The following is a 26,691-nucleotide window of genomic DNA, read 5'->3' on the forward strand; positions in this document are numbered from 1 at the left end:
GCCAATTTAAAGCATGGTGGCAGCATCTTCAGCCACGACAGATGTCTCTGATGTACCAGAGGACTCGAACCCTCCACCCGCCCTTGATGTCAACGTGGAGCTTGGTTCCCAAAACCTGCTCCTTCAGGCTTCTCCCCATCCTTGTTTATGGCAAGTTGAAAACAGGCCTAGGAACGTTTTACAAGTTGACGCCAGCTCCGTTCCCTCTTTCCCCTTGGAGCTCTCCGGTTGCTTTGATACTGGCCGTTGACTCCCACGCCTCCTCCTCCTCCTCCTCCGATTCGGCTGCTGGAGGGGCCGGGGGCCACCATACTCCTTCTCCATCACGAGATCAGTTTCTCCTCTGTCTTTCCACTATGTACTTACGACTTACAACAGCTCATCTGAAGACCATACGAAGGGACGGCACTGGGGGGAAAAAAGACCATTTTTCACACTTACAACCGTTGATCCCCATGGTCACGTGGATCAACTCTCAGCTGCCTCTGGTCTCCTGGTTCTCTGGTCTGGGAAAAGCAGCCAAGACTCAACAGTTTGGAGTAATCGTCACTTTATTCCAGTAACTGGCTTTCATGCCTAAGGCAGGACTAGAACTCCCAGCCTCCAGCAGCTGGCAGGATTAGAACGCCCAGTCTCTACTAGTTGCCTTTTGTGCCTAAGGCAGGACTAGAACTCACCATTTCCTGGTGAATGACCCAACGTCTCCTGATGATTGGCCCAAAGCAACCCAGTTAGCTTTCACTGCTAAAGCAGGATTAGGAATCTCAAAACTCCTGGTGATTGGCCCAAAGTCACCCAACCAGCTTCCGTGCCTAAGGCGGGACTATAATTCACAGTCTCCTGGTGATTGGCCCCAAGTCACCTAGCCAACTTTTGTGCCCTAAGGCAGGATTAGAACTCCTAGTCTCCTGGGGGATTGGTCCAGTCACCCAACAGGCTTTCATGTTTGAGGGGGCAGGACTAGAACTCCCACTTTCTAGTCTGCCACCTTTAAGAGTAGACCAAAGTGACTTCGAATTCACCCGAGATGCTGGTTCAGAGATCCGATGCTAACTATACCCAGACAGTGCGAAGCACAGCAAGCCAAGGATGATGTGAACAAAAAAAGGACAGAATTTGGACATCAAAAGAAAAGGACCTTGAGTACAAATAAAATACTTGTTGTGGCCTGCCAGTTTCGGACAATGAGGAGACTCAGAGGTTGGGGAGGTTGGGGAGGAACATGAGCCAGTCCTGGAGTCTGGGGAAGGCTCTGCATCAGAGGCAGAGGTGGGGCCAGGGCCGTCCAACAGTGATCAGCTACCTTCGGAGTCAGAGATCAGCGGGGAAGAAGAACAGCTGGAGCCTGTTCCCAGTGTGCGCATGCACAGAGCTGCCAGACGAAGGGAACAGCTAAGGAACAAGGGTCGACTGGGGAGTAAAGCCACAGGTGGACGGTGAATGGCCCCTCCCAGAGGGAATAAGGAGGAGCAAAAGGGGAGTGGGGTTTGCAGGAGACAATCAGTTCAAGTCACTCAGGTGAAGATCTGTTCCTGACTCCTTGCCAAGTCATTGCTGCTACAGCGTGGCGTTTGGAAGCTATCGGCCTGGCAACTCTCCAAGCCTGATCAAGGTCTGTGGTTGTGAAATCTCACGAAAGGGATTGCTGGGACTTTGCTGGAGAGGAATTCGCTTTTAACCTAAATAAAAAGGGATTTTATCGGGACGAGGAGTTCGGCTTCATGATCTTGGGAAACCCAGGTCAGAACAATCACCTCTGTAAGGACGACGACACTCCAGAAGACGCCACGTTCTTGAAATAACAGAACTTTATTTAGAAACTGTTTAAAAGTAGAAAAAAACCCTGTCAAAAGGAGTCTGGTTTTGAATGTCGTTCTAGGGATAACAGGCATTTAGAAGGCCACAAGAGAAATAGCACCTCTGATGTTTTCAATAATGGCTTTCTTTTTGTCTTTCTTTTGTCTTTCTTTCTTTCCCTTCTTTTGTCGTTTTTTTCTTTTCTTTTCTTTTTTTTTGGCATTCGTCCACAATGTGGGTCTCCCGCCGAATTGTCATAAGGAAATCATGCACTACACAACAAGTTACCGTTAACTCTGCTTTCTACACACATCGAGACACACAACCACCGGAAGCAAACGGACAAAAGGAACACACCAAGCCCGGAAGCTTAGTCTTTGCTGTGGCTGGGGAGGACACGGGGGGATGTCCCAAACCTCCAAAGCCCCCTCCCCAAGGAGCAGCCATTGGGAAGGGGAGGAGGTGGTGGTTTGCTCTGCAAAAGAGGGGAGGGGAGAAGGTCAAGCACAGAATACTGCAATAATCAAAATTCACCGGAACACTCTTTTATCTCCAACAACCTCGGCTCGCCTATTTAATACGCAATTCTTCCTCTTTTGTTTTCCCACCAGTACCTGCAGCACCTGTGCAGGTTAACTTAAGAGGGAGGGAGGGGAGGGGAGGGGGGAGATAGGCCTGCAACGGAAGCGGGGTGCCCACCCAGGCAGCTCTCAGCGCAGGCTGCAAAAAAACCAGTCGAGCAAGAGTGGAGCGTCACAGCCTTCTCCTCCGATCCTTTCGGATCCAGCATCCCTGTTGAAATTATCCTAGCTTGGAGAGAAGGATGCAGCCGTCATCCCAAAACAGGGTTTGTTTGTTGAAAGTAACCGGGTTACTTTGGAAGCGGAGGGGGTTGGGCAGAGAGGGAGAGAAGCGCCCCCGTATGGAGCGGAGCAGCAAGGGATTCAGGTGAGGAGTGAGTATCTGATTTGGCAACTGGAAGGCTTGTAGGCGTCAACTCCCAGAATTCCCCGGCCAGCGCATGATGCGCTGGCCGAGGAATTCTGGGAATTGACGCCCACAAGTGTTTTAAAAAAAAAGTTGCCAAGAATGGCCGCGTTGCTTTGGAGGTTACACCAGGCCACCACCATAGAAGCCAATTTTGGGCACGCCTGCTTCACACCACTGAGCCTACTATGAAGTCCACTTGCCTGCCACATCCTCAGCCACGCCGGGCCCACCTTCTACACGGCCCTGAACAAACTAAGCAAGGAAACTCCAACCTCCCCTTTTGATTTCCAAGCGCCTCGAATCCTCCGTCGCTTTACCGGTCCTCTCGAGGCCCCCAATTCATCCCCCTTCCTCTCCCTGCTGTAAAGACCACCCTTTAAAAAAAGACCCCCACCCCCTTCTCCTTAGGCAGCCTCTCCTGCTCTCCCCCCCCACCCAAACACACCGCACTGACCCACCGCGCAACGCTGCGTACCCCCCACCAAGTTTGTGGAGCCTCTTGCTTCCAAACGACACCAGATGGCGGGTTGATATATTCCGTGACGAAAAGTGACCGTAGAGCGCTCTCTCTCTCTCTCTCTCTCACACAAACCCCCCCAAACAAACCACAACAAAACACCCATCGGAAGTGGAAGGAGGGCTGGGAGGGGGAAATAGAAGTAGTAAAAGTGCACTTGGAGAGGTACTCTTTTTTTTTTTTTCCGTTTGTTTTGTTTGTTTGTTTTTTTACTTTCGAAAAGAAACCAGTTTAAGTCCTCTAAGAATAAAACGAGAGTATTTTACAGATAAGCACATGATTGGGGCAAAGATTTCGGGCTTCGGACTGCTGCTGTTCGGCTGGTAAACGTCGGTGGGGCCGTTTAATACTCCTCTTGCTCCTCCGGAGGGGCTCCTTCATCGGGTATCACGAAGCCTTCCTAAGAGAGAAGGGGAGTCGGGAAATTAAGAAGGGCGGCTGCGCAGGAGGCGCTTAGGTGGGGATCAGGGGCGCATTCTCCAAGGGGGCCCGGCGGGATGGACACACGGTATATGAACGATCAGCGGGACAGCCTGCCTCCAGAAGTTCTGGGGGCTCCATCACTGGGGGGGGGGTGTTTAAGAAGAGACTGGACAGCCATTGGTCTGGAACGGTCAAGCCTGCTTGAGGTTGGACTAGAAGACCTTCAAGGTTCCCTCCCCACTCTGCTATCCCTGTTTCCCCGAAAATAAGACCAGGTCTTATATTAATTTTTGCTCCAAAAGATGGGTTAGGGCTTGTTTTCTGGTTAGGTCTTATTTGGGGTGAAATACAGTTTAACTAAATGCATCCGTCTGGCTGCCAGCCTTAACTGAGCCTTATTTTGGGGGTAGGGGTTATATTACGAGCATCTGTGGCCTCTGGGGTGCGGTGGTCAGAGTGCAGGACTGCAGGGCTACTTCTGCTGACTGCCTGCAATTTGGCAGTTCAAATCCCACCAGGCTCAAGGTGGACTCAGCCTTCCATCCTTCCGAGGTGGGTAAAATCAGGACCCAGATTGTTGGGGGAAAGAGGCTGACTCTGTAAACCGCTTAGAGAGGGCTGGAAAGCACTATAAAGTGGTACATAAGTCTAAGTGCTATTGCTATCCTGAAAAATCATGCACAAAATGCCTCCGTTGCATAGAAGCGAGTGGCAAAAGGGCCGAGAACACACACTTTAAAAAATTAAATACAAATTAATAAACAAAATAAAATAAAACGTCACCAACGGTGAAACTGAAAATCACTCCAATGAATCCCAAAAGTGTCTTTTTTCCCCCAAAAGACAACCGGACTTTCTTTTGGGGCAGAGGGTTGAAAATGTTTCACTTCTTATTCAAGAACCTTCTCCAGTCCTGGTGCTGTTATTTTATCATCATCATCATCATCTTTGGGATGGTGACATTGGGGTGTTTTTTGGGGGGTGGGGGTGGGGGGAGTGTTCTTTTTCTCCCTTTTGGGAGTGGCCGCATCGGGATTTGGTTTTCATATGTGCCATTGTGTGCACAGAAAAATGACCATCAAGGTTATTCAAGTCGTGCAGGTGAACACCCTGGGAAAGTGCACAGGAGGAAAAGCCGGCCCCCAGTTAGGCCCGAGCCCAAAGTGGGGAGGGGCCACTGCCAGACCCCATCTACTTACATCTGTAGCATAAAGTATTTCCACGATTCTCTGGAGGACCGGATCACTTTCGCCTTCGTTCTCCTGGCAGATCAGCTCGATGTTCCTCAGCTTCCCGAAGTAGAAATCTCGTTCCTTTTCTAAATCTTCCACGGTTATCTTTAATGCGTTGATCTGACAAAAAAGAATGGCTCGTCTCAGAGCAAGTCGCTGAAGAGACGCTACCACAGAGAGCCCCGGTGGCGCAAGGGGTGGGGAATGCGGCAGGGCAGGCTGACTCTGCTCAGTCAGCAGTTCGATCCTGACCGGCTCAAGGTCAACTCTTCCTTCCAAGCTCAGAAAAAGGAGGAGCCAAATTGCTGAGGCCAAGAGGCCGACTCTGTACCCCAACCCCCCCCCCTCCCCTCCCTCAAAAATCGGCTGGAAAGCATTCGCTCCCCTTCCCTCCTCCCCCTCCTCCTCCTCCCCCCCCCCTAGAGCCATATATAAGACTAAGTTCCTTTCTTCCTTTTCCTTCCCCCCCCCCCCCCCCCTCCTCCCTCCCTTCCTTTCCTCCCCCCCCCCCCCCCCCCCCCCCCCCCCCCCCCCTTTCTCGCTTCCTTTTCTTCCTCCCTCCCTCTCTATTTTTCCTTTCTCTGAGCCCTGGTGGCACAGTGGTTAGAAAGCAGTATTGCAGGCAAGGGGAGAGGGAAGAGATTTCTGTGAGTGTGGCAGGCATCCAACTAAGCGCATTCAGGTAAGTGGCAGGTGGGGCGCCCCACTCACACAAATAGAGCTTGAACGCTCACCTCTTGCACAAACAGAGCCTTGTCTGCTGCTTGCACGGCCCGATTCCAAACCGTCCACGGCCTGGAGATTGGGGGCCCTTGTTCTAATCAACTCACAAGTCCAAGAGGGGCTAATAGACACTCCCCTCCTCCAGGGACCCCTTTGGAGACCCCGTGGTTTAAATTCAGCGTGTGAAGGGGTTCCAAATTTCCATGAAGGAAAATCACAGCTGCCCACATCACAATCAACCATTGGAAGAGAAGTTGCCCTCGGAAGTTGTGGGAGCTTCATCCCTGGAGACTTTCAAGAAGAGACTGGACTGCCCTCTGTCAGAAGTGGTGTAGGGTCTCTCGCTTGGGAGGGGGGTTGGACTAGATGACCTCCAAGGTCCCTTCCAGCTCTATTACGATTCTGCTATTCAGAAGTGGTGGGAGCTTCATCCCTGGAGGCTTTCAAGAAGAGACTGGACTGCCCTCTTTCAGAAGTGGGGTAGGCCAGCGGTGGCTAATCTTTTTGGGCTCCTGTGCCACATGTGCGCTTGCATGCCAGCACCCAGAAGACAATGCGCGCACCCCTCCTTGCCCCTTGCGCATGTGTGCGCAATCCCCCGCCGCCGCCCGCTTACCTGCACTGCGCCTCACAGCTGATTTTCAGCCCATTTGAGGCCTTTTTTGCCCTCCCAGAGGCTTGAGGAAGGCCTCTGCAGGCTTTGCAGGCCAAAAAATGGGCCCATTTCATCACTTCTGGTATTTCCGGAAATACAGGAAGTGACGAAACGGGCCTATTTTTCGTCCTGCAAAGCATGCAGAAGCTTCCCTCAAGCCTCTGGGAGGCCGAAAAGGCCTCAAATTGGCTGAAAATCAGCTGTGAGGCATCATCATGCTTTCCACCTGTGGCTCTGCTTTCCACCTGTGGTACGCGTGCCATAGGTTTGCCATCACGGGTGTAGGCTGTCCTGCTTGGGCAGGCGGGGGGGTTGGACTAGGTGACCTCCAAGGTCCCTTCCAACCCTGGTATTCTGTTGAAATTAATTGTGGCTGACAAGACATCTCACACGCGCACACACACTCCCGAAAACCCACCTGCTGTATTAATTCGGCCGATTCCTCCTCTCCGATTCCCCCAGGAGCCTTTTTGATCATTGGAGGCCCCGGTTTATTCGCCACTGTTGTCCGTTGTGCAACCATGGGCCGCGTCGGGGCTGCAAGAGAGGAAACGCGTTAGCCACGCTCTGCCGTGGGGGGGGCGCAAGGCCTCAGCACCACTGCCAACCGAAGTGAACGACACCCGAAGTGTGCAACCCGGTGTGCTACACAAAGCCCAGAGAAAGAGAGTGAAGCGCCTCCTTCCGCCCGTTTAGTACCGATTGTAGCAGTTTTCTTTAAGGACAGAGGAGACTCTGCTCTTGCTGCCTTCGGTTCCGAAGTCCCCACAAAACTGTTATCTACAAAAAGAGAAGGTTTCTAACCAGGACGCACAAACACAAGGCACTTCGCAATCGTAAGATCTCGGGATCGTCATCCTCTCCTTTTAATGACCCCATCATCCCTTGCTTCGGGGTGGAGTCTGGGCAACTGAAGGGAGCTGAGTATTTATTGGCCAGATGCCCTTCCTGTCGCCAATGCGGAGTTTTGTTCGGCAGATGTATTCTCATTGTGCCCAGAGAGAGAAATATCTGCCTCTACCCAGGATCGAACTCACAGCCTCCTGATTGTGAGGCGAGAGCTCCGCCTCTCAGCCATGCACCACTCAGTGAAGGAAATCACTCATCATCATCTTTTAATAACCCCATAATCCCTTGAGGGGTGGAGTCTGGGCAACTGAAGGGAGCTGAGTATTTACTAGCCAGGTGCCCTTCCTGTCACCAATCTGAAAGTTTTTCGCAAGATATCTTCCTCTACCCAGGATCAAACTTATTAACTAACTAGGACACCCAAACACAAAGCACTTTGCAATCATAAGATCTCGGGATCGTCACCCTCTCCTTTTAATGACCCCATGATCCCTTGCAGGCTGGAGTCTGGGCAACTGAATGGGGCTGAGTGTTTCCTGGCCAGGTGCCCTTCCTGTCACCAATGCGGAGTTTCGTTCAGCAGATCTATTCTCATCGTGCCCAGAGAGAGAAATGTCTGCCTCTACCCAGGATCGAACTCACAGCCTCCCGATGGTGAGGCGAGAGCTGCCACTCCATTACAAGATCTCGGATGAAACACTGAAAATGCAAAGCCTCCCCACCCCCGTCTGCACAGCTGAGGAAGAGCAAAAAGAATGGGCGACTTCAAAACCAAGGGGCAATTCCCCCCCCTCTCCTAATTTGGGGGGAACAAACGTTGAGTGCTTGCAAAACTTAGCATCGGGCAAGGGCCTCCACAAGCGCCCCGAATTTTACGAAGGCTGCACTGGCTAGATTGTGAAAGAGCTGCACAGCTTGATTGTTGCTCTAGTGTCGATCTTGATGTTGAGGAACGAACAAGACCGCTCCCGCTGACAAGGCAAGCCACTAGCTTATGAACAAAGAGCAAACCCCTCTCCCTTCTAGCACTGATGACGTTACCTAGCTGGGTCATGAAACGTCTGCAAGAAAACCACCAAGCTCAGAGAGCACCAAGGAGCCCACAGTCCGTCCTTCTGTCCTTCCTTCCTTTCTCCCTCCCTCCCTCCTTCCTTCCTTCCTTCCTCCCTCCTTCGCCTCTCCCCCCTTCTAGCACTGATGACGTTACCTAGCTGGGTCATGAAACGTCTGCAAGGAAACCACCAAGCTCAGAGAGCACCAAGGAGCCCACAGTCCGTCCTTCTGTCCTTCCTTCCTTTCTCCCTCCCTCCCTCCTTCCTTCCTTCCTTCCTCCCTCCTTCGCCTCTCCCTCCCTTCTAGCACTGATGACGTTACCTAGCTGGGTCATGAAACGTCTGCAAGAAAAACCACCAAGCTCAGAGAGCACCAAGGAGCCCACAGTCCGTCCTTTTGTCCTTCCTTCCTTTCTCCCTCCCTCCCTCCCTCCTTCCTTCCTTCCTCCCTCCTTCGCCTCTCCCCTCCCTTCTAGCACTGATGACGTTACCTAGCTGGGTCATGAAACGTCTGCAAGAAAACCACCAAGCTCAGAGAGCACCAAGGAGCCCACAGTTCAATCCTGATCTAAAAATATTCTCTTCTAGGGGTGTCTTAGTTCTAGAATTCCTCTGGTAACGGATGTTGTACACTTGCTTGTGGGAAAATGAAATGAACTGCTGTATCTCCCCAAGATGCTGCTTCAAGGTCCCTCGGCTGGGAGAAGAAACGGCCTACCAAGCTACACTTGAAGTGACTTCTGAGCGCACCTTGCTTGAATCTGACTGGGCACGGGAGGGCCGGTGACGGGAGGCAGGTAAGGGAGGGAAAAGTTGGATTTAGGGATCTGGGCGCACCATGCTCCGTTCTGGCTTTGCGTTACTGCGATACACACTTGGCTTCTGATAAAGCTACAGCTTTCTCCACAAACAGGAGGCCAAGGATCATTTCTAAGTAGAGGTTTAAAACATGGCAAGTCTTGACAGGTGTAGCCTTTAAATCAAATCACTGTCAGGATTCCGGCAGTGACCCTGATTTAAATCATGAGTCTCGAGCCAAAGTTCCAAAACTTCGAAAGGATTTATTGGGAGTTAACATGTCCCGCACTGCACGGGTGTAGCGGACTCTGAGGCACATCATTCACTATCACCCTTGACCCTGGTTTTCCCTCCACCCCCTGGGTGTATCCTAATTCCTATTCTCCAATGGGACACCTCCATCGCCCAGAGTCCTCAATCATGCTCTCCAGTTAGATATTTATAATTAAGATTATATTTATAAATATATAAAGATATTTTTTTTTTGATATCATATCTATAAAATGTCTTTTAGGGTAGATTTGGTATGAGTACATGATTTGTTATAAAATAAACTAAGCAAATTATAGTTATCTCGCAAAGTATGTATGAATAAAATTATAGCCAAATGATTGTTTAATAGTGATACTAGGGTATTTAATTTTTGATTAATAATATGAGTCATTATGTAATTTAACTGTAATTGAGACTATGAAATGGATGCACAAAAAATCGGTAAACCAACCGACACACTGTTTGTATATTTATGAAAGAAAGCTGGATGTTTTTGTTTTGTTTGTGTTGTTTGTTTTTAAAAACCAATAAAATTGTTTTCAAAAAAAAAAAAAAAGATATTTGCGCGCAGAAACGTCAGTCTCCTACTTCCTATCTTTGAAAACATTTATGGAATGCACTTCCAGCTTGCAAGCTGCCGCGCTGCTCCCCCCCTCCCTTTCTCTTGGCAACCCTAAAAAGACCAGGGAAATATTTTATGAATTGACAATCACCACCACACCTTGGCCAGGATAACCTTGTACATTTTGCCACGTTAATAAGCGTTAACTTCCAACCTGGCGAGCAACGCCACCAAACCCAGGCCAAGGCACAAAGGAGGAGGCCTGAGATGCTGTCTGGGGATGTTCCCTTCCTGGGCCTCCCCGGATGTTGGGACTGCTTCTCCCATCGTCCCCAGACAGACAACCTGGCCCAGGTCGGAGCACTAGAACTTCCAAGCGCCCAGGGCGCCCGACGCAAAGCCTCTCTCTCTTACCCGTGCCACCGGAGCCCAGGTTCTTCTTAGGTTTGTTCAGTATCGGGACCACCAGAGCCGGGGCGGGACAAGTCTCATGGCCTTGCCGAGCTGCCACGGGGTCGTAGTCCTTTCCATCGTAATTGGCATCGAAGAATTTCTTGAACCACTGAACAAATTCGAAATTGTCTTGGAATTTCCCTTTCACTAATTTGTCCACAGGTATTATCTGAGGAGAGAAGTTAAGGACGTTTAGCCCGGACGAGAAATGTAGTCCAGAATTCTAGCAGAGAGGTTTCTAAAAGCAGGACAGGTAGGGCTCGACTTACGACTGGCCGTTTAGTGACCATTTGAAACTCCGACGGACGTAACAGGACGTACTTGTCACCCCAAATTCAAAGTTCTTATAGTCTCCCCCTCATTCGTGTGACTGCACTTTGGGCCACATCTACGTTTGTTTGCTGCGTTCTGCAGTCGTGTGTCTCTGTTTTACCACGGTTCTGCCAAAAAACCCTGGCACTTAAATCAGGTTTACAGCAAAACTACACTATAACGAGAACCACTGGTTCGTTTTCCAATGGCTGGGAAAAACTGTCATAAAATCGATGAGAGAGAGAGAGGGAGAGAGAGAGAATCCTTCAGCCATGCATGGCTGGCTGAGGAATTCTGGGAGCTGAAGTCCACAAGTCTTACAGTTGCCAAGTTTGGGTATAACTGTTCTATGCCGTGCATGACAGGATCCTACAGAACATCCTAGAATTCTGTTTGAATTCCTTGCCAATATTTAAGAGGGCTATCCTCTCTCTCTTGTTGAGGTAACAGACTCTTAAATCCTCTCTTCCGACAGCTTAGCTCTTAATTCTCTGATCATCTTCGCTGTCCTCCTCTGAACCTTAAATTATTATTGGGAATTAAAGAGGAGTTAACTAAATGATGTATAAGGTGAAAGGGGGGTAGGCTCAAATGGGTAATAGTGGGGGAAAATCTTTTAAATTGTTCGAATTGGGATGGAATTTTTGAAATGATGTAACAACATGCAATGAAATGACAGATAAAAGTATGAAGTTTAATGAATATGAAGATATAAGAATTAGAGTTAAAAGAAATAGGTCAAGAAATGAATAGTATATAAAATAAGTTTGAGAAAAGTATTTGAGCAAATTTATAGAAAACATGTAATGTAATGATAGGATATGAAATTAAATGTAAAAGATGAATATGTAACTAAGGTCATGTTTGTGTGAAAATGTGAAAACCTGGGATCATGCTGTTCACTAAAAAAGATGTTTTTGAAATGTGAAACAAGAAAAAACTTTTTACAAAAAAAAAAAGGAAAGAAATTTGGGGCTGGAAGGGACCTAGGAGGTCCTCTATCCCAACCCCCCTCTTCCCTGCCCTTAGCCAGAGAGACAAGAGAGGTGGGGTCTCCCCAAGGAAGAACAGAGTGGATTTATATCTTCGCATGATTTGGAAATTATATATTCCACCAGAAAAAGGGACTTTTTCACAACACGCCACTGAAAGACCAAATTGTGTTTCTTCCCTCAGGACCCAATTTGTTTACATAGGAAAAGATAGGATGATGATCTGTTCTCCAAAGCTCCTGAAGGCCGGACAAGAAGCAAAGGATGGAAACTAATCCAGGAGAGAAGCAACCTGGAATTAAGGAGGAATTTCCCGACAGGGAGGACAATTCACCAGTGGAACAGAAGTTGCTTCCAAAAGTTGTAAATGCTCCCAACACTGCATCCAATTTAGGTCACCACACTATAAAAAAGAGGTTGAGACTCTAGAAAAAGTGCAGAGAAGAGCAACCAGGATGATGAGGGGACTGGAGGCCAAAACATATAAAGAACAGGTGCAGGACCTGGGCTTGGCTAGTCTAGTGATGAGAAGGACCAGGGGAGACAGGATAGTAGTCTTCCAATACTTGAGGGGCTGCCACAGAGAGGAAGGGGTCTCAAGCTATTCTCCAAAGCACTTTTGAAGGCCAGACAAGGAACAATGGATGGAAACTGACCAAGGAGAGATTCAACCTGGAAATAAGGAGGAATTTTCTAACAATGAGAACAATCAACCCATGGAACAGAAGTTGCCTTTGGAAGTTGTGGGAGCGCCATCACTGGAGACTTTCAAGAAGAGACTGGACTCCCATATGTCAGAAATGGTGTAGGGTCTCCTGCTTGGGCAGGGGGTTGGGGTTGGGGTTGGACTAGAGGACCTCCGAGGTCCCTTCCATCTGTATTCTGATCGATTGGCCTTGGTAGAGGCCAGATCAAGTGGTGGAAACTCAATGGGACACTATTTCTCAACTTCAGCCATTTTACAGCCTCTTCCAACACTTTCATTCTGTAGTTTTCTTTACATGATCTGCTCCTTGATATCCTAAAGGTGTCAAAACACTGGATACAATTAGGACCCTGAACAGAGCGACGGAAGGGATCTTGGAGGACTTCTAGTCCAACCCCCGGCTTAAGCAGGAAACCCTGAACCATTTCAGACAAATGGTTGTCCAATTTCGTCCCCATCATCTGTATTTGTGAGAAGGACCAAAACAAAAAAAGGGGAAAAAGAGAGGCATTGCGTAAATTCCAAGGTTTGCCCAAGCTTCCTGTTACTTTATTCAATCTTCAATTGCTACAAACTTCCCTAGAAGCAAGAAAGCTAATCTTTGTATTTACTCACACCAAGGTCTTGCAATCCACTGATTGCCAGCTGCTGTTTGGAAACACACACTTTTTTTTTGTAACATCTAGCCTATAAAAACTTCCTCCGAGAACGTGAAAGCATGCAACTTCTTTTCTTGGGTGCAAATAAAGATTCTTGCCTGTTAGAGGGTTGGGGTGCTATTCCTACAAAGTGAAACAGCTAGAAGTGGTTTGCATTTTTTTTTAAAACAGAAATTTATGTGACTTCGGGGGGCGGAATAATAAAAGACTTTGCATTAACGTGTGTCAAAAGCCCTGGTCTTTCAGGGCAAACTAACTGGGCCCAACTAAACCAAGGGGGTTAACTCACATCATCCCTGTTTTCCCAAACTAACTTGGATAGTTACAAGGCTGCTACTTGCTTGGTAACATCTCCCTTGTGGCTATGAAATGAGGGGGTACCACTTAAAGGAAATGTGTCTCAACCGTGGCAGCTTTAAGATGGGCAAGAGATTCTCAGACATCCAGGCCATGATTGTCCCCAAAGGTGCTTTTTACAAGAGGCAACTGGACTTTCTTGTTTCTTCTTTTGAAGGCGTTTCGCTTCTCATCCAGGGAGCTTCTTCAGGTCCGAGTGGATGACGGGGAAGGGAAAGATTTATGCTCCTTGCAGAGAGCTGGTCATCTGATCCTTTTAGAGGGCAGTTGAGGCCACTTGGGGATGGATTCATCTGTGTCCTCAGGGTTCACCTGAATGGTCAAATGGTTCCTGAGTCTGCAATTTGTTTCCTCTGGAAATCCATTCCTACTCCCACACCATTCCAAGGGTGTTCATCCCAAATTGTATAGCTAAAAGTCTGCAGAGATACTCCATCATCCAGGTCATGGCTGTCCCAAAGGTGCAATTTTTTAACAGGCAGCTGGACATTTTTTCTTTTGAAGACCCAGCCTTCTGGGAATTGAAGTGCCACCCACCCACCCTCAATCTTAAAGCTGCCAAAGTTCAGAAAAACTGACTTTAAGGCCTATACAAAAGTTGAATCTTCCAATAAATAGGACCCATATGATCCAGTTCCGGCCCACACAATTACGTTGGGATGAAATTCAGACGGCAGACAACTGCAGATCTCAATAGTTCCCTTTGCTTTTCTTTAGCAACAGGGAACAACGAGAGCAGCCTGCTTCTCCAATGGCTTGAACACACCACCTTTCAGGTCAACCATCCACCTGATTTGGGTTCCAACCTGTGGCACACCACAATGATCTCCCCCCGAGGAGAGAGGGAAAAAGACACACAAAAGAAGGGGGAAATTGCCTGATATAGAATTGAGCCCCTGGTCCTTTTACCCCAATACGGTCAAGAAACATAAGGAAGAGTGGTATTCTGCAGTTTTTTGCAGCTCTGATAACCTGTTTAGAAATGAAAGCTTTTGGCTAAAACAGATCCTAATTTAAATCCAAACTGTTGGAAAGGTAAGCAAATACAGAGTACCTTCTTTCACGTATGGTGGCTTTGTCCAAAAGTTAAGAAATATTGGACCAAAATACGAAAATGGTTAAAAGAAATTACGAAAGTCCAAATAGAATTTAAAGCAGAATTATTCCTTCTGGGAATTATTAAAGGGAATTATACAAAAGAGATAAAATATTTAATCCTGCATATAATAAGAGCAGCGAGATTAGTGATCACATAATATTGGAAAGGAGATTCTATGCCGACAAAATGTTTAATCATCCAAAAGATCTTTGACTGCATGGAAATGGACAAACTTTCATTAGAATTAAAAGAAAAGGATGACTCAGTTTATTATAGTGTGGGAAAATTGGTACCATTGGATAAACGATCAAAATAAGCAATTAAATAAATAAGGAATGTATAATTTAGAAAGATAGGGATATATATATATAAATAAACAAATAGGAGTATAAAATATGCACTGGAATAATTGAAATGTAAGCACTGTCAAAATGGATTGTAACATATGTAACACTCTCATTTTAAATATTTTGTAGTTTGTATTTTAATAAATTTTTTAATAAAGGTAATTTAAAAAAAAGAAAGCTTCTATAGATAGTCCTCGACTTACAACAGTTCATTTAGTGACCGATCAAAATTACAACATCACTGAAAAAAGTGACTAGGACTATTTCTCACACCTAGAACCATTGCTGCATGCTTGAGTTGCATGAATTTTGATACTATGATCAAAATTCAGAGGCTTGGCTACTGGCATGTACTTCTGACGGTTGCAGTGTCCCAGGTCACGTGATTCCCCTCTTGCGACCATCTGATAGGCAAAAGGGGGAGCCAGATTCACTTAACAACCACGTGACTAACTTAAGAGCTGTCAGGGATTCACTTAACAGCTGTGGCAAGGAAGGTCATGAAACAGGACAACATTCATTTAACCGCTGTCTTGCTTACCAACACAAATTCCCTGGCTGAATCGTTGGGACTTCCTGAACTTGGCAATATCACCAATGAATCCCGATCCCCAAGACAGGTGATTATTCAAACTTGGCAATTCTAAGGTCCTGGCTGGGGAATTCTGGGAATTGAAGTTCTGCCCATCTTGCAGGAGCCAAGTTTGAGAAACACGGAAATCCCCAATCCAATTTGCATTTGAAAGACAGCAAGTGAGTCAAAACCATTCATGGGGAAATTAGCATGTGAAAACCCACATTCCTTCTGCCTTTTCCAGTAATTCAAGGGCAGCAATATAAGCATTCTTTTACTCCCACCATTTAAGAAGGGTTAGTTGTTTTTCGATTGACCTGCATTTCACATTTTTGAACCATTCAGAGAGGGACTCCCTGGGCGGTATACATGAGAATATATAAAAAGAGTACATGAAATTTTAAATTTTAAAAGGAGGCAAGCATAGCTGAGTGCTGCTAAATTTAAAATTATATGCTATAAAGCAGGGGTGTCCAACCTTGGCAACTTTAAGACTTGTGAACTTCAACTCCCAGAATTCCTCAGCCAGCAAAGCTGGCTGAGGAATTCTGGGAGTTGAAGTCCACAAGTCTTAAAGTTGCCAAGGTTGGACACCCCTGCTATAAAGCTTCTGAAAATTCAAATAAATGTCTTTCCACAGAAAAAGAGACTAGCCAACAGAAGCATCTGGAGCTCTAACTCAATCACAAAATATCTGGGAATAGAGAAGTCTTTCAAGAGGTTTATTATTAGTCATATCTTGACAAAACCTCCCCCAAAAAAAAAAAAAAAACAAACCAGGAACTTCTCTGGTTTTGAGCCACATGTCAATACGGGCAGAAATGGCACAAACTCCAACTTGACAAGACAAGAAAAATACCTTCCTACTTGATAAAATAAAAATCCCACCTTATTATATTCAGCAGTACATTAACAGGTGATTGGCACATCAGCTACACATATGTTTAAAAAAATGAAGTACCAAGCACTGCTTTTCCTGGAAAAGGAACATCATAAAGCTGAAAAACGATTCCAGTTTTGTTGAAAGAAATATATCTGGATTAAATTGAACAAGACTTGGGGGGAGAAAAAAGAACCACACCAGTATTACTGAACATTAATTTGAAAACTGAGAGGGGGGGAATGCTGGCCTCTGGCAAATATTCTAAATAAATAAATAAATGTTCAAAATAAATCAATGTGGAGGTCTTAGGCCGCAGCCAAAAAGAAAGAGCCAAGGAAACTTATGCCAGTTCTCCAAGCTGCAACATCCCCTAAAGGTGACACCTGAGGAAAAAGTTCTGAAGTTCTTACTTTGTCAATACCCATTCGCTTAAAACCTGCTTGTAGGATCTTGAAATTCTGAATGTATTCGTGTTCCAACTTTGCTTGGAATTTCACTTTCTTGAGCGTGATGGAACCCGGGAAGAGCATGTCCATAAACTGACAATAAGCAGCACCTGGCCAAGAAAGAGAGAGAGAGAGAGAGAGAAACATCTTGGTGAAAATTAGATCTTAGCAAAGGTATTTAGGGTAAAAGATCAGAATCTCTGCATTCCTTTGTGGCTGCCAATCCTGTTTTCTGTGGGAGGCAGTGTGGCAGGAGAAATTTGTGGGAGGAACTTGACTCAAACAATTGGGTGGGAAAGAATGTCAAGGACAAGAGAAACCATTCTTTGAGTCTTTTAGGCATCTTCCTCTTCACACAGCAGGGAAGGAATTGGCTGAAGGTTATTGGAAGGGCCACCTTTTCCCATCTACCCAACCCACCTGAGAGGGGAGACAAAGGATGCGATGGATCCCCTCTCTTAAGGGAGGTCCATCTGGGGGAAACCATGGGGGCGGCTTCCTCCCAGTTGTTGGAAGGGCCATCTTTTCCCAGCTACATCTACCCAACCCACTTGGTTGGGAAGACAAAAAATGTTACGGATCCCCTCTCTTAAGAGAGGTCCATCTGGTGGACCAAAAATGAATGAATGAATGCTTTATTGGCCAAGTGTGATTAGACACACAAGGAATTTGCCTTGGTGCATAAAAGAAAAGATACATTCATCAAGAGTCATCAGGTACAACACTTAATGATAGTCAGAGGGTACAATAAGCAATCAAATCATACTAGGAAACAGTCAATATAAGTCGTAAGGATACAAGCGACAAAGTTACAGTCATACAGTCACAAGTGGGAGGGGAAGGGCGATAAGGAGTGAGGAGGAGATTAATAGTAATAGTAGTGCAGACTTTGTAAATAGTTGAACAGTGTTGAGGGAATTATTTGTTTAGCAGAGTGATGGCGTTCGGGGGGAAAACCTGTCCTTGTGTCTAATTGTTCTGGTGTTCAGTGCTCTACAGTGTTGTTTTGAGTGTAGGAGTTGAAAGAGTTTATATATCCGGGATGTGAGGGGGCTGTAAATATTTTCCCAGCCCTCTTTTGGACTCCTGCAGTATACAGGTCCTCCATGGAAGGCAGGTTGGTAGTAATGGTTTTCTTCTCCCTGTTATTTGAAGGACCACCTTTTCCCAGTTATATCTACCAGGCCCACCTGAGTAGAGAGGCAGGGGATGTTACAAGTCCCCTCTCTTTCTTTTTCTTTTTTTGGAAAACAATTTTCCCCTCTCTTAAGGAGGTCTCTCAAGAGGATCTTCTCCATGGTGGCTCCCTCTGTGTGGAACATCATCCCTGTGGGGATAAGATTGCCTTCCGCTTGACGCTATTTCCAACGGCTCTGAAGACATGGTTTTGCCAAGGGGTCTGGGGACCCCAGAGTGATATGGAGCTCATCAGGTGGTTGGTCCAATTTTCATCACCAATGGCGGCGGGGGAGTTTACTGGTTTATTTGGGGTTTTATTTCTTGTAAGTCGCCTGGATTCACCATGAGTGAGTTGGGTGGGCTTTCTTGATGATAAATTTGCCGAATGAGCCACCCACAAAGAACTTCTGAAAGTCATAGTTGAGGCTGCTCTCCAGAAAGACCTGCCACCAAACTGGATGACTCTCTTCCTTGAATGTCATTGCATCCGTTGTTGGAACAGCTGGGGGACAAGACAACCAATACAGCTCTTTCCAAAACTGCTGTCAAGCTTGAAACACGTTTTTGCTGTTCCAACTGGTATCGCTTCTCAGCTTGCCAAGGCACCAGGGGGAAGGGAAGGGTGAGGTGGAATGTAGGCTCCAGACATCGAGAAGCCGAGCCGTGAAAGCCAAGGACGCTTCATCAGGTGTTTGCCAAAGCCAAAGGGTTTTTTCTCATAGCAATAAAGAGAGACTCAACTGGACCATGTGACCTGCCCTAATAGGGAGAAGGGAGGGTTTGCGTGGGTTTGCGCGGGAATTAGCTAGATCAGGTTCTGCCCTCTTCGGTGCCAAAACGACGTACCCAATAAGTTTTTGCATTCAGAGAAAAAAAAAACAACTCCTGGGATGGAAGATTTGAAGATGGAGATTTGAAACAGTCAAGGTGATTAATTAAAAGGAAGCTGATTGCAAGGGCACATCAGGGATCTGGTCACTCAGGTTTAACTACTGAAAGGATCCGGAATGGGCTCTGAGACAGATTAAGACAGAATAACAAGAGTTGGAAGGGACTTTGTAGGTCATCTAGTCCAACCCCCACTTCCCCAAGCAGGAGACCCTACACCATTTTTCACAGATGGCAGTCCAGTCTCTTCTTGAAAGGCTCCAATGATGAAGCTCCCACCACTTCCAAAGGCAACTTCTGTTCCATGGGTTGATGGTTCTGTCAGAAAAATTATCCTTATTCCCAGGTTGAATCTCTCTCCTTGTTCAGTTTCCATCCATTATTCCTTGTCTGGCTTTCGGGTGCCTTGGAAAATAGATTGACCCCTTCCTCCTCTCTGGGGCAGCCCCTCAAATATTGGAAGGCTGCTCTCCTGTCTCCCCTGGTCCTTCTCTTCCCTAGACTAGCCAGGCCCAGTTCCTGCAATCGTTCTTCATATGTTTTAGCCTCCAGCCCCCTCATCATCCTGGTTGCTCTTCTCTGCACGCTTTCTAGAGTCTCATAATCTTTTTTTTGCAAACCAGGCTGTTATAAGAGCGTGTTGGAAGAGTTTTTAGCTTAAACGCTTTCAAAATGCTTGAAATAGCAAGCGTGGAACTCGAAACACCCGTTTCACAATGAGGGAGGAAGCTTCAATGAAAAGTGAAGTTCCAAGAAGGTTACACACCCATTTGCACTCTGATTCAGGTGACCCCAAGAGCACAGATAAGCCCTCAGAGAGAGGACTAAAGACCAGATGACTGCAAGGAATTATAAATCTTTCCATCCGCCACCATTCAGGCAGAACCGAAGAAGCTCCTTGGATGAGGAGCGAAACATCTTCAAGGAAAAACCAGCTGCCTTATGGGAAAAAAAGCACCTTTGGGGGACAACCATGACTTGGGTGGCCGAGATTTTCCACAGACACCTTCACGGTAAAGTAAGTGCTCAAAAGAGTTCAAGGCAACCCAGTTTGTGCACCCCTATGAATTACAGGGAGTCCTTGACCTGCAGCCATTCATTTAGTGACTGTTCACAGTTGGGAATGTAATTTTTTGGCAGGCTTGTGATACTGCAGTGCAGAAGCTTCTTATGGGTGAACATAACATTGGAAATAGATTTTTCTTCTTCTTCTTCTAGGACTACAGAGTGTCTGACTTACAACCAGGGATGGGGGAAGGACCAGAGGAGGACCCCCAAATCCCACCCCTGGCTGGCCCCGCCCACCTCACCTCTCCCAGAAGTCCCCATGTGACCCGTTTTGGATGCAGGTAAGGGCAGGGGGCGCACAGAGTCTCGAGGGTGAAAAATGGGCCTCCCGGAAGTTCGGGAAGGCCGGAAATGGGTCCATTTCCGGCTTCCAGAGAGCCTCCGGAGCCTGGGGGGCAAACCCCCCGCCATGGTGCAGGGGGCCGACTAAGCCACGCCCACCATGGCCACGCCCACCCAGCAACCGGGCAGAGAACCCTTTGCTAAAATTTTTGAAGCCCAACCCTGCTTACAACCGTCCATTTAGTGACCGTCTGAAGTTAACTGTGACTTCTGACCATTTTTCACATCTATGACCGTTGTAGCATTGTCACGTGATCAAAGTTCAGAGGACTGACAACCGACTCGTATTGATGACGGTCACAGCAATCCCCTTTTTGTGACCTTCTGACGAGCGAAGCTCAACGGGGGGGAAGCCGGAATTCGCTCAACAACCGTGTCATTAATTTAAGAACCGCAGCGATTCACTTAGCAACCGTGCTGCTAACTTTTAACCACTGCAGGGATTCAACTTAACAAGGGTGGCAAGAAAGGTCGTAACGTGGGGCAAAAACTCATTTAACAACGGTTCTGCTTGGCAAAGGAAATGTGGGGGCACCACTGTGGTCGTGAGTCGAGGACGACCTGTGATCTTATTTGCACTGTATTGTAAAACAACAGATTTAAAAAAAAAAAAAACCTGCAAGGTTGCCGTCGCTACTGCAGACTCATTTCCTGTGAGGCTTCATCGCCAAGGAAAAAGTCTCCATCGGTATGACAAGCACGGACGGCCTTCCGCGGGGACCAGTGCGTTGATCTGCAAAACAACAGCTCCCGCAGCCTTTCCTCCTGCAGAGTCCGATGTTCGGTTTTATAAAGAGTTTCCAAATATTCAGATAAAAGGACAGAAAGGAGAAGTGCAACGAAGAGCAACAAAGATGTTTAGCCTCCGGTAGGAGACTGAAGGTTAAAACATACGAAGAACGGTTGTGAGAAATGCGTGTGTCTAGTTTAAGGAAAAGAAGGGTTAGGGGCGACATGATGGCCGTCTTGCAATATCTGAGGGGCTGCCCCAAAGAAGAGGGGGTCAAGCTATTCTCCAAAGCACCAGAAGGCAGGACAAGAAACCCTGGATGGAAACTAATCAAGGACAGAAGCAACCTGGAATTAAGGAGAAACTTCCCAACAGTGAGGACAATTAACCAATGAAACTGCTTGCCACCAGAAATTGTGGATGCTCCAACACTGGAAGTTTTTAAGAAGAGATTGGATAACCATTTGTCTGGAATGGGTTAGGGTTCTCTGCCTGAGCAGGAGGTTGGACTAGAAGACCTCCAAGATCCAATTCTTTTATTCTGTTAAAAAGTATTGCAGACAAACTCTGTCATCTATCTGGTGTTTGATCCTGAAATGACTCAGCCTTCCCTCCTTCCCAAGTCGGTAAAATGGGGACCCAGATTGTTGGGGGCAAGAGGCTGACGCTGTAAACTGCTTAGAGAGGGCCAGAAAGCACTGAAGTGGCATATAAGTGCAATTAATTAATTCCTTCCTTCCTTCCCCCCACCCCCCTTCACTGAGCCTTGGTGGTGCTATGATTAGAATGCAGTATTGCAAACTCTGCCCACTGCCAGCAGTTTGATCCTGAATGGTTCCAGGTTGACTCAGCCTTCCATCGTACGGAGGTCAGCAAAATGAGGAACCAGATTGTTGGGGGCAAGAGGCTGACTCTGTAAACCGCTTAGAGAGGGCTGGAAAGCACAGTGGAGCGGCATATAAGTTTCTACGGGCTATTGCTATTCAACTCTCCATTATTTTGCCCATATAAGACATTTCAAGGTACATCTAACACAACACAACTGCATAGAAACTTAAAGACACACGTAAGATACGACACCACCACCCCACGAAAAGTGGTGCAGGTAGAATCTCCTTCTATACCCTAGGAGGGTAAAGTGAGCATACCAAGTAGAAAGTTCAAGAAGACTGGGCCAATGCTACAAAGGCAATACACCTTCTATGTCACCTTTGTTGAGCTGGATAGGTGTATTTGTTCAAATACATTTACACTTCAGACACAAGGTAAGCAACTACCCACCAGAGAGCGATTATGACCGTTTCCAACTGCTTAAAAGGAGAAATGGTAAGGAGCAAAGGCCTCTTCTGAGCTTACCTGAACAAAGTTGCTCTATCTTGGTTAGAGTTAGTTGTAACGACTCGTTGATCCAGGCGAGCATGTCATGTCGGCTTAAGTTATCACTCGTCACAGAGGTGGAATACACATTCACGGCCATTTTCTAAAGAAAAATCGATTGAGAGGGGAGAGAGTTTTACTCCAGAGTTCACAGTCATACCTGTTCCTAGACATCATCTGAATCATCATTATTTTAGGGCATTCTCTTATAAGCTCAGTTTACCGAAGAGAATGTAGCTCAGTGTTTCTCAATCAGGGAAATTTTAAGATGGGTGGAATTCAATTCTCCAATTCCCAGAGTTCCCCCTGCCAGCATATGCACAGCTAAAAGGTTTACTCCACTCTGTGTGTGTGTGTGTGTGTGTGTGCCTGCATATATATGTATATGTGTGCATATATTATACATATATATGTATATGCATAATATATATGCATATATATGTAAATATGTTACACATATAATATGTATATATTATATATATTATAATTAGATGACCCAGGTTGTTGGGGGCAATATGCTGACTTTGTAAACCACTGAGAGAGGCTTGTAAAGCACTGTGAAGCGGAATATAAGTCTAAGTGCTATTGGTAAGTAGGAAGGGAGGGAGGGAGGGAGGGAGGGAGGGAGGGCCATGGTGGCATAGTAGTTAGAATTCAGGATTGCAGGCTAACTCTACCCACAGCCTGGAGTTTGATCCTGACCAGCTCAAGGTTGACTCAGCCTTCTGTCCTTCCAAGGTGGGTAAAATGAAGACCCAGATTGTTGGGGGCAAGAGGCCAACTCTGTAAACAGCTTAGAGAGGGCTGTACAAGCAACGTGAAGCGTATATAAGTCTAAGTGCTATTGCTATCTTCCTTCCTGTTAGAATGCAGTATTGCAGGCTAATTCTGCCCACTGCCAGGAGTTCGATCCTCACTGGCTCCAGGTTGACTCATCCTTCCAAGGTGGGTAAAATGAGGACTCAAAATTGTTGGGGGCAAGAGGCCGACTCTGTAGACCACTTAGAGAGGGCTGTGAAGCACTCTGAAGCTGTATATACCAGTAAGTCTAAGTGCTATTATTACACACACACACACACACATTGTAGGCATAATGGCCTACCAGAAATGATGAGGAAAATATTCATTAACAGCTGGTTCATATAACTTTTCTGTTAGGAGGGATATGGCGTCTCCTGCTATGCATAGACAGGAGGTGATTTCACACACACACACACTCACACACACCTAAAAGGAACTGACGAATAGACCTGAGATTCAACATCCTTAGACCCAAAGGACTAGGAAATTAGTTAAGGGGGAGGGAAAAAGAAAGTTAATGGGGTCAGAGATAGTTGAAGGTAATTATAGGATGGAAGTTTGGGTTTTAAGTAGCAAAGATTCCTCAGAGCAGAAGGTATGACGATCAAAAGGAAGCAAGCAATGATGGCTAATAATGGACATTAAGGAAAATATTTGAAGCTCAGGGTTGAAATGAGGGGTCCTTGGTGGTCTCTGACCTTGGTGGTTTTCTACCAAACTGTGCTATCAGTAGTAGGCAGTGAGGTTTGCTCTCATTTTTATAAATGCAAGAAAACCATCAATCTCAGGGACCACCAAGGACACCCCCAGTCCTCCTCCTCCTCCTCCAACCTACAAACCCCACTCCCTTCTAGCACTGATGATGTTACCTAGTTCGGTTATGAAACATCTGCAAGAAAACAACCAAGCTCAGAGAGCACCAAGGACCTCTCGCAATCAGAGATTATTGGAAACAGAAGCCAGAGAAGGAAATTACTTCAGCATCCACCACTGCAGGGAGCAGAAGATGAAGATATCATCATCAGAATGGAAGGGGCCAGACTACCTATGGAACTCTAGGGTACCTTGGAGGTCTTCTAGTCCAACCCCCACACACACACACTTCTCAAGCATGGGAATTCTGGATGTTGAAGTCCAGACCTTTTCAAGTTGCTGAATTTAAAAAAAAAACTGCAGAGGAGGATGGAGAGGATTTGAAGGATTCCCATGATGCCTGTTATGAAGTCTAAGGAAACAGGCTGATATTCCTAGAGTCACCCAAAACAATGAGATGGCAGTATATAAATTAAATTTTATTATAAACAGTAACAGATAAATAAAAGTCCTTGTGCAAGATTATAGGAGAGGAGGCACCCAACTGGGCTTATAACTACGGTCCTCCTCCCTTCCAGCCAGCAGCCAGCTGTGAGAGAAAAAATGGAAACAGAACTCAGCAATTTCCAAGGACAGCCAGCTTTCTTGCTTCTGAGATGAAAGACCATTTCTGCCCTTAAGACCAAGGTGGGACCCACAGCTTGGGGTCATGCATTTAACAATTGGGAATACTCTAGAGGAAATATGGCCTCTCCCAGCAGAATAAGAAGGTTGGAAAGTGACCCTTACAAGAGATGGGTGGTGTAAAAATGCCAAAAAAATTGAATGAATTGAATATAATATAAAATATAAACAAATCCTAAATACAAGCTGAGTTTGGGAGGGGCAGGCATTCTTTTACTGGGCTGTGGGGAGGGAGAACTCTGCACATGCCCAGAGGAAGTCATGAAAAGGCAGAGTGGAAATTTAAGAATAAAACAGTGGGGGGAGGGGGAGGCAGCCCTTCTTCCCCACCAGCAGAAAGGACTCTGCACATGCCCTGAGCAAGTCCAGAAAAGGCTAAGTGGAAATTTAAGAATAAAATAAAAAGAAACACTATGGGGGGAAGCAGCTGCCCCACCCACCCAGGAGGGAGGCTCTGCACATGCCCAGAGTTAAGTCAGTTGGTGGAGAAACCTAAGAGTAAAAGAAGTAAAATAAAACAGAAGAAGAAAAAGCAGCCCCAACCCTCCCGAAGCAGCAGAGAGGACTCTGCACATGCCCAGAGCAAACTCCCTGAAAGGCAGGGTGGAAATTTAAGAATAAAATAAAACAGAAAAAGCCGCCCCCCCACACACACACTTCCAAAGCAGAGAGGAGACTCTGCACATGCCCAGAGCAAGTCGGTTAAAGGCATGGAGGGAATCTAAGCCTATAAAAGGAATTAAAACAAGTCAGAAGAAGAAGAAAAAAAGCAGCCCCAACCCTCACCTGCCCTCCCTCCCTCCCAAGCAGCAAAGATTCTCTGCACATGCCCAGAGCAACTCCCTGAAAGGCAAGGTGGGAATTGAAGAACACTATGAAGGGGGGGAAGCAGCACCTCCCCTCCCCTCCCCCCACAAGTAGAGACGAATCTGCACGTGAAAGTCATTGAAAGGGTGGAAATAATTTCATAAAATAAATTATTAATATTTTTAAAAAAAGCAGTGCCCCCCACTCCCTTCCCTTTTCTGCAGGCAGGGCAGCCTGGAGAAGGACCCCACCCCCAACCCACCTGGGTGACACCCCCAACCGGCCCCTTGGGAGTAGCTTGGGGGCAGGAACCCTCCCCAGGGCAGGAGGACCCCGACCCCACCCCCAAAAGGGAAGGCTGGGATAGCAGGGCCTGCGGGGGGAGGGAGGCAGACCACTCCCCATAAGCGGCGCCTTAGGGGGCAAATGGGGGGATGTGGGGGGGAGAGAAGCCTCCACGCAGCCTCCCCTCAACCCATAAGTGGGGGGGGTCAGCCACTTTATTTGGAGGGGGAGGCAGGCCCCTTCCCCGCATTGGGAGGGCTGAAATGCGGCGGGGGCGACGTGAGGCAGGCCCTCCCCATCCTTTCTGACCACCACCCCCCAGGCCCACTAACCGGGTTAGTTACGGGAAGCCAGGCCGGGTAGGCCCACGACCCCCCCTCACACCCACCCCAGACCCTCTCTTTCCCCCCCCCCCACCCCACGAGGCGAGTGGGGGGTGCGCAATGGGCATGAAACCCCGCAGCCCTCGGCCCTAGGCCAAGGCGGGGGAAGGGGGAAAGGCCGAGCGGGGGAGCCCCCGCCTCGGTTTGGGGCCTCTCGCCTCGCCTCGCCTCGCCCGCCCGCGCCTCCCGTTACCTCAGCGGCTCTGCCGTTCCGCCCGGCCCCGCCCGCCTCGCCCGGGATCTGACGTCACGCGCAGGCCGGCAGGCTCCCTGACGTCACCCGCTGGAGGGGGAAACGGAAGAGGAAGAAGCGTCGGAGGACGACGGCAGGCACGCGCCCTTTTAGGAGGGCGGGGCTCGGCGCCGTTGCTAAGAGCCCGCCTTGCGGCTGAGGCGACGGATGCCGCGACCCCCTCAGTTTGAGGCGTTGGCTTCCCGCTTCTTTAGCAGGCTTCGTTCGGCGTTTACTCGACCTTAGCCGCTTTCATATATGCAGGCTTCCGCTCTGTTTATTGGTTCAAATAATAAAAATTTATGAAAAGTTTTTATTAATTATTATTATTGTAAATTATTGTTAAGGTTAACGCTGGCCGCCCTCAACCCAACCTTTCCCACATTGCGGCCCTTTTGGCCGG

The 26,691-nt window shown here is 47.3% G+C and overlaps 1 protein-coding gene across 3 annotated transcripts; it reads right to left on the minus strand.

The window, feature by feature from the left end:
- Positions 1 to 1,790: 1,790 nt before the first annotated feature.
- MAPRE1 (microtubule associated protein RP/EB family member 1) lies at positions 1,791 to 26,691 on the minus strand. Of its 3 annotated transcripts, XM_087959118.1 has the most exons (8): positions 26,250 to 26,292; positions 24,225 to 24,331; positions 22,263 to 22,386; positions 16,664 to 16,809; positions 10,286 to 10,493; positions 6,756 to 6,874; positions 4,927 to 5,079; positions 1,791 to 3,704 (listed from the first exon to the last, which is right to left on the minus strand). In XM_087959118.1, the coding sequence occupies exons 3-8, from the start codon at positions 22,381 to 22,383 to the stop codon at positions 3,648 to 3,650; spliced, it is 804 nt and encodes a 267-aa protein (XP_087815244.1). In that variant the 5' UTR covers positions 22,384 to 22,386; positions 24,225 to 24,331; positions 26,250 to 26,292; the 3' UTR covers positions 1,791 to 3,647. The 3 variants fall into 3 exon arrangements, with proteins under 3 accessions (XP_087815244.1, XP_087815243.1, XP_087815245.1); XM_087959117.1 differs by lacking the exon at positions 24,225 to 24,331 and having other exon boundaries at positions 26,250 to 26,691; XM_087959119.1 differs by lacking the exon at positions 24,225 to 24,331 and having other exon boundaries at positions 26,006 to 26,252.

Source organism: Notechis scutatus, chromosome 3 (assembly GCF_049901735.1).
Source record: "Notechis scutatus isolate UNSWTSFEM ecotype Mainland chromosome 3, rNotScu1.2, whole genome shotgun sequence".
NCBI classification, from domain to species: Eukaryota; Metazoa; Chordata; class Lepidosauria; order Squamata; family Elapidae; genus Notechis; species Notechis scutatus.